At 34.5% G+C, this 8,228-nt stretch overlaps 1 protein-coding gene across 3 annotated transcripts in view; it reads left to right on the forward strand.

The window, feature by feature from the left end:
• Nucleotides 1-8,228, forward strand: part of LOC106878700 (myc box-dependent-interacting protein 1) — a 120,225-nt gene that overhangs the window by 57,819 nt on the left and 54,178 nt on the right. For all 3 annotated transcript variants that reach the window (XR_001410535.2, XR_008263893.1, XM_014927996.2), the window contains exon 3: nucleotides 7,407-7,461. Coding sequence is in view for 1 of the 3 variants with exons in the window: in XM_014927996.2 (XP_014783482.1) it covers nucleotides 7,407-7,461 (55 nt within the window). In the remaining 2 variants the exon portion in view is untranslated. The remainder of the gene's footprint in view (nucleotides 1-7,406; nucleotides 7,462-8,228) is intronic.

The following is an 8,228-nucleotide window of genomic DNA, read 5'->3' on the forward strand; positions in this document are numbered from 1 at the left end:
TAAAAATAATAAAAAAAACCTGAAGGAAAGACAATTTCACTGTTTTTGTGTGTGTGTGTTTTTTTTTCTATATTCAATAATGAGATTTCTCATCTTGATTTTTATCCCATCAATTGTCTGTCTGTTTGTATTAAACTTTTCTTCCAGATTGTTTAAAAATGTTATTGATTTATTTGTTTTTTTTTATTATTTTATCGTCTGATTCCATTCATATTTATTTATTTATTGGAAAATAAAAACAAACAAGCAAAACCGAAAGAAAACTTCTTTATAAGTGACCTTTATTTGAGACCAGCTTTAATTACCTCTTCCTACTATTCTCCTCCCGCCCCCACTGCTTTTCATTATCTTTCTATCTTTCCCTTTTCTCTCTATTTCTCATTCTCTGAATTTCATATATCCTTCTTACTCTTCACTCCATATTTTTCCAATCTCTGCCTTCACCGTCTGTCTCCCTACTTATCTCCCTTTCCTTTCAATCGTGCTTTCTCTTCATTTATCTTTCATCTTTCTCTTTTTTACTCTCTTTCCTCTCTCCCTTTCTTTTCTCACTATCTTCCCCTCTCTCTCTCTCTTTTCACTCATTCTCAGTCCTTCCTCCTCACTCTATCATTCCTTAACATCTTCCTCCCTACAATTCCTATCTCTTTTCCCTCACTCCCTATCATTCCTGTTTCTCTATTCCTCTTTCCTGTCTTTCTCTCTTACTCTCCCCCCCTCACACTCCCTATTTTTACCCAGCTCTATCTACTCCCATTATCTTTACCATATCTCTCTTCATTCTCTATATATTTATGCAGCATACACTTACATATAAACATAATATCATATACATTGTGACACCCCAAAACACACTACACATGCATTCATATACTCACAAACATATCTGTTTTCTAACTTTCTAATCTTCCTTTTCTCAGATTGTATTGTCCATCTTTTCATACTTTTTCTTTCTCATCTGTTTTTCTTCCTGTTTCCCCATTTCTCTCTTTCTCTCTCTCTCTTTCTCTCTCTCTCTCTCTCTCTCTCTCTCTCTCTCTCTCTCTCTCTTTCACCCCAACCTCTTTCGTTATATTTCCATCTGTCACTTATTTTCTCCTTTCTCACTCTCCCCACCTTGTTCTTTTACCATTGGCAACAAAAAGGACTGGACTATATACCAGTCTATTGTAATTTCCAGCTATTTGAGGAATATTTTATTCATTCATTTTTTCGTAAACTTGAGTAAACAATCAAAATAAATGTATATGTGGTGTGTTGCTAGATAGATACTGAGAAAATAAAAACAAAAATATTAAAGAAAATGACCAAATAAATTATACTGACTTCTAGAATTTCTACATTTTTTTTTCCTTGTCTTCCACCCCACTTCATTCTAAAATTGACCTGATTCATCAGCTGCAACCTCAGTTTGCGATTAGTACAAAAGTGTTTCAAGTTGAGAAAGGTTATATGAGGTCATGTCTGATCTAAAGATATAATAACAGTGCCCAGTCTATTTTTTGTCTGGGTCAATTTGAAACCCTCTCTAATAGGCACAGCATTTCTTAGAACAAGACAGATTTTATAGATGCATATGTATGTGTGTGTGTGTATGTATTGAATATCAGTTTTATTCCAAGTGTGTTACATGTGTATCTAATTAGAGATAGTTTTCGTAATGAATATGCTTATAATATTGTACATTTGTATGTGAGTGCGAAAGAGAGTTAGAATATACTTATGTGCATACAGCTATTTGTCTTTTGCTCATTTCTGTATAGAACAATTGTGACTGTCTTTCACGGTTTATGTTAATACTGTATGCTGTATATAAGGTAGCCAGGAGAGGAAGGCCAGTGCACATGACCTTCATTATTGCATATATGTTCATTGTTGCATATGCATACATGGATAGGTATGCACATATATGCATGTACACATGTACAAACACACATAAGTGACCAAAAAGCTATAAGATTTAGAATCCTAATTATTATTTTGTTGTATTCTATGCTGATTTAAATAAATTAAAAAAATATATTGTGAGCTGACGTTGTCTGTCCTTTGCTGCATTATACACCCATGTCCCCAACATAGCTACCATTTCCAGAGACAAAATTGGAAACCTTCAACTATGAAGAATTTGAGGAGCCACTTGTCTAGTCTTACAGTTAACTGAAATGTCATCAAACCTCTTTCCTTGCAGCTTCATTCTGATATTTAGGGAACTGAAAAAGAATCTGATGGGGTAAGGTCAGTGAAATTTAATGGCATGGAATGTGATGTGTGTTTGTGTGCACACATACACTCCAAAGATTTGATGACATTTTAACGATGACAATTTGTTGATGTCATTTAAGTAGGGAAGAAAAATTTGACATGTTTAAAATGTTGGGTGGAGGTAACTGTTTGAATTAATAATGTGCATAACATATCAAGACTAAATATAATCTCATGTTTGCTCTCCATATGTTGTAAATACTTTTCTTGTTTATTGTTTTAGCAGCCGTTAATGTCCTTTTTTTTAACATTATTTTGTTGTAGGAATTTCTGGTATTAAACTTTGTGGGAAAGCTGAAATTTTAATGTGGATTAACCTATAATAAAAATTGCTGCAGTGGAGAAATAAATATTTAATGTTAATTATTATTTAACATTTGGACATTAATGACTAGCATATTTGTATTAAGGCCATGAAAAGTGATGCAAATGGATATTCTGGCAGAACTCATGGAACTTGCAGAGCATCCATCAAAAATATTTGGCTGTATTTAGATATGTCCCTTTACAATTTGAGTTCAGATCCTGCTGGGCTCAACATTGTTTTTTATTCTTTCCAGGATTGATAAAATAAGTACTGGTCAAGTGTTGGACATGATATAACTTACTCCAGAATTTGTGGCCATGTACTTATGTTAGAAATCCTTATATTTTAAAATTCCATTGCTATTATAATAATGGTATTGTATAAATGTAATAGTTAACCTAGTTATTAATATCATGCTTCTTCTTGATGTCAAGAGGATAAATAATGCATTTTTGCACGTTATGAAGGTTTCATATCATTTTTGCACGTTATGAAGGTTTCATATCATCCTTCCTTCTCTTATTCCACCTCTTCCAACATCCACTTGGCTTATGCATGAAAGCCTATATTGGTCCAGTTTAATTCCTTCCTCTATCCATTTCACTGGTCACTCCATGATATATATCTCTCATCTATCATAAACATCTCATCTCATCATCTATGTTCCTTACTTCTTTACTCTCATCTCCCTAGCTGATCCCATCCATCACGATCCTCTATCACTTTTTCTTTCAGTGACTCTCTCTGGATCTTTGCTACCCTCATCTATTTTCTCTTTTCTTCTCTTATACCTTCTGTCCCTACTCACCTTTATAATGTGAGATAACTCTGGAACCTCTCTACACAACCCACATCATCATCTTTACCACTCTGTCCTTCCATTTCTTGCTAACACTGGCTCTAATCCCTTCCCTTCCCCTTGTTCTTTCCATACTCTTGCAATAACGACTACTTTGTTACTCTCTTCAGGACTTCTACCTTTGTTGTAAATCTGTTCCTCATCATACTTCATCATCTTGCCTAAAATCATCTCTCTCTCTCTTTCCCTATTCCCCCTCAGTTACAGAGGTCCCCTTTAAACTTTTTAGTTTTGCAAGATGCAAGACCTCACTTATTGCTGGTACCATGTAAAAAGCACTCAGTACGCTCTGTAAAGTGGTTGGTATTGAGAAGGGCATCCGACTGCAGAAACTTTGCCCAAACCAACTCTGACATGTTGGCACCTATCAAATTTCCCAACTCATGCCAGCATGGAGAGCAGACTTTAAATGATTATGATATATATACATATATAGCATCGTTTTAATGTTCACTTTTCAAAACTTAGATAGGTTAGATGAAATTTATTGAGGCAGATTGGATGCCTTTTCTGTTGACAACCCTCACCAGTTTCCAAGCACGGTAATATTTCCTCATGCTCAGATATGTTTTTCACAGAAGAGTAGAAACAAACATTGCTTCTATAAAAGCACACACACACACATGCATACATGACTGGCTTCTTTCAGTCTTTGCTGATTGAATTCATTCACAAGGCTTTGGTCAGCCAGGAGCTATAGCTGAAGTGTTGTGCAGTGAAACTAAACTCAAAACTACATGGGTTGGAAGCAAGCTTCTTAATCACACAGCCACACATGTGACTAGGTAGCATGTTACATTGATTATTATCGAAAGTGTGGTCACTTGATAGTTCTCGTAATTAAATAGTCCACTTTACTGTCAGTTACGATATATGAACTGGCATAGGTGTGTGATTATGGAATTCACTTCATGATCACATGAATTTTGGGTTCCACCCCACTGCAGAGCATCTTGGGCAAGTCTCTTCCACTACAACCTTGGGCTGACCTATACCTTGTAAGAGAAATTAGAAGACAGAAATTGTACAGAAGCCTTGTGTGTGCGTGTGTGTATTTACTCACTAGTGTTGGTACCATGTGAAAAGCACTCAGTCTGTAAAGTGTTTGGTATTAGGTAGGCCATGTATATCTTCACATGTCATTATTTGAATGTCAGTGATGTCATATTTCTGCCACCTGTAAACATGTTCTGGGGGCTGGTTGTTTCAGTGTGTGAAGACCAGTGGAATAAAAACACCATCCTTGAAAAACAAGTAAGGTTACTTGATAGGAAGGGCTTCCAGTTGCAGAATACTGCCTCACTAAGTTTTGTTCAACATATACCATTATTAGAAGAAGAAGGTGTAAAAATGATGATTATAATGATGACAGTCATTATTCAGTTATTGTTTAACCCTAGGTTAACTCTGTCCCAGTAGAATTATGATCAGGGTATTTCAACCATGAACATCATTTTTAAGCTATTGAGATGTAACTGGAAGGAGATTTGACTGCTATTTCCATCACATTGTGTGATGGCATAGAGCAGTCATGGGCAAACTGTGGCCCATGGAACTTTCTGAATGGTATTTCTAACAAAAAATTACCTTTAATATTTTAAGTAGTGCAGGCCATCTCTTGATCAACCATGTCCTCCCCAAGCCTGACATAGTCTTACTTGTTATTGTTTATACTTTGTGAAGTAAATAATTTTATACTCCCTACCTTTTAAACATAATTTATTAAACATCTCCACAAAACCTAGTGTTCTTATCCTTCCTTGACCCCATACCATCCATTTTTCTCATTTTCTTCCTTTATCAGGACTGCATTCCTCTTGGAATTACTCTTACTAGTGTTATATATGTAGACTAGACTTCATGTATAGTAATTCAAATGAAACCTAATCTTAACCTACATCAGCCAAACCATGCATCAAACTTTAATCTGGGTTTAGAGAGCTGAGCTTAGGATTGACTATAACCAGTTAAATGTTTGGTGCTCACCTATTAGATACAGTATTGGTTTTTAATCATTCTATTGTGTTGTTGCTACTTATTTTGCTGCAGCTACCATAGAGAAAACTCTGCAATAATCCAAGCTCATACCATGGTTTTTGTTCCCATGTCAAGCCATTTCACTTCGTTTATGTTTTTTCTTGGATCATTAATGGTTCAGTTGAAAAAATACTGGACAACTAACTGGGTGGACTTTTTATTTTTTTATCCCATCACTGATATTACATTGCATTTATGACCAAGACACTTTGCTCTTAATTCCTCAAGGTACCTAACTGCATGAAGTACCTAAAGAATCATGTAAATTCATTGCTTCCAGCATTGGCAGCACTCTAAAAAACAAAAAGTGTCTTGTTATACCATGTTGAAATCTGCCATGGAAAAAGTTATTGGCAATAGACTGGTGTGTTATTTTCAGGAGATTTATTTCATATCTACTTAACACCACTGGAACTGTATATAAGTGCTGGTTCAATGGGTCATGAAAGTTGGTAATAGGAAATAATAATAATATTGGGAATGTTTTTGGAAAGGTATGAATACTACATCAATTGCATTTTTCCCCTCTTCTATAAATCTGAAGCCTTGCTTATTCATATATATAATATCATTATTTTATTGACACTGACAGATGCAGTTTTATGTCAGTGTGAATTTCCTGAGAGATGATTAGATTTATTTATTATAGCATTACTATTTTTTAACCAATAACGCACAAAATTGCGGATGGAACATTGAATTTAGCATTTTAAGCTAGTAATTGTAGTATTTCACCATTTATTAGCATCCACAGCTATTCTAAAAAGTAATAGTTATAGATTTCTGAATCTTTATTATAATGATACTAATGTAAGTGTATGCGTGTGTGTATAACTAAAACACTGTCAGCTCTTCCTCCCACCATGTTATCACACCTCTTAGTAATTCATACCTCACATCATTCTGACATCAGCTACTCCAACAGAACAAAATAATGTGTGTATGAGAGAGAAATGTTTTTTGGTAGATGAGAGCATCATCTGGTCTGCTCACTGTATCATGTATAGCTGTCTAACTAACAGTTTTCTCTTGTGTGAGAGGGCATCAATGTATGAAGGTTACTCTCAATTTCCACCAATTGAGCTTCTACATTATCATTTAATCTACTGGAGAGAGCAGCCAAATTTCCTCTAAATCACATTGTACTGTCTCAGATAAAGGATATTGTAATTCCTGATATACAAAATGATGGGATGTTCATGACTGGAATTCTTTTCATAAAAGGTCTGTTCTCTCAAGGTTGATCTCAAACCTTGTGGTAGTCTGTCTCAGAATTTGGCATTCATTTATTCCACTTATTTATATCATCACATATCTTCTGTAAACAGAGTACTTATCTTTTCATTAGAGAGAAAGAAAAAAATTAACATGGTTAAATATATTTTCAAGGTTTCCAGTTGCAATATATCATCAGCATTTTCTCACCACTTTGCTATTAATTTCTCTGACTGAATAGGCTTTCCATAAAGAAAAATATTACTATTCATGGCCTTTATAATTAGATACATTATGTTGTGACAATATCTTTTAGTGCATATGAAATACCACTTTAATTCTTGTGTACGTATTCATTGTTCTGTCTAAACGTCACTTTCGTATTATATATTCTACACATTTAAATTTTTAATGTCATATGCAATCCCAATTTGAACTGTTTCTGCAAACTTTCAGCAATATCCTGCAGTTTTCTTATTGATCATTTATAGCAGAGCAAAACATTTGTACTCACAAAGTTTCAAGTGTCTGTTGTCTAATTTTGCAGTTGTCATTCCTCTTTCATTCTAAGTATCTGTTGTAGCAGTGGTATTTCTGGTGTCAGCTGCCATCATTATTGTTTCTCTTATTGTAATTAGCTCTGAAGGTGGCTACTATTAATGGTTACTGTTGGTTTCTGACTCATTTCCTCTTCTTCCTAATATATTTTTTTTTTCTTTTTTGCAGGCAATACTTACAAAGCTTCAGAAAGATCTCCGAAATTACCTAAACTGTTTAAAAGGCAAGTTTCATACACTATGTAATTTAATGTATAAAAGTAACAATGATTATATATGCCTTCTTTTATGTGTTGTATGTATATTTCAAGCAAACCCAGACTATAAGGTTTATGTTCTTATGTTGCTAGCCACATATATAAAGTCATGGTAATACCAAGAACAAGTGCTTGTCCTTGATTTCTGTTATGACAAATTGCTTAAAGATAGGTCTTCAAAAGATATCAGACAAAGAAAGCCAGTACTTTTTAGTTCAGAACAATAAAATTCATGACCTCTGTCCAAACATATACTAATCTCAATCAAAGCTTAGTCTGTATATATGTGTACATAATAAATATGTATTTATTTATAACTAGCAGAAATACCCGGCTTTGCCCAGGTTAAATAGAATAATGAAATCTAAAAACGCCATCTAGACTATGCAACCCTCAACTGTTAGTAGCTACGATACCATATTTCTACATTAATAACTCTCCAATCCATGCCAGCATGGAACATAGACATTAAGTGGAATGCCAGTCTCTCATCTAGGAGGGCCTTGAAATCAATGTTACCAACTGGGGACTATGTGTGTCGTAGTGATAATAAAAAGACCCAAAGGAGGTCTGCAACGAAATAATTTTACTCAACACTTTGCAAGTGAATCAGTGGAGACAAAGATGCGTCTCATTTACTTGACAATTTATGCACCACATTGCAGAAATCACAATGTAAGTATATCTGAAAGGGTAGTCTTACACTGTTGTACCGTTGAATTACAAATAATGCT

This window comes from Octopus bimaculoides, chromosome 4 (assembly GCF_001194135.2).
Source record: "Octopus bimaculoides isolate UCB-OBI-ISO-001 chromosome 4, ASM119413v2, whole genome shotgun sequence".
Classification (NCBI taxonomy): domain Eukaryota; kingdom Metazoa; phylum Mollusca; class Cephalopoda; order Octopoda; family Octopodidae; genus Octopus; species Octopus bimaculoides.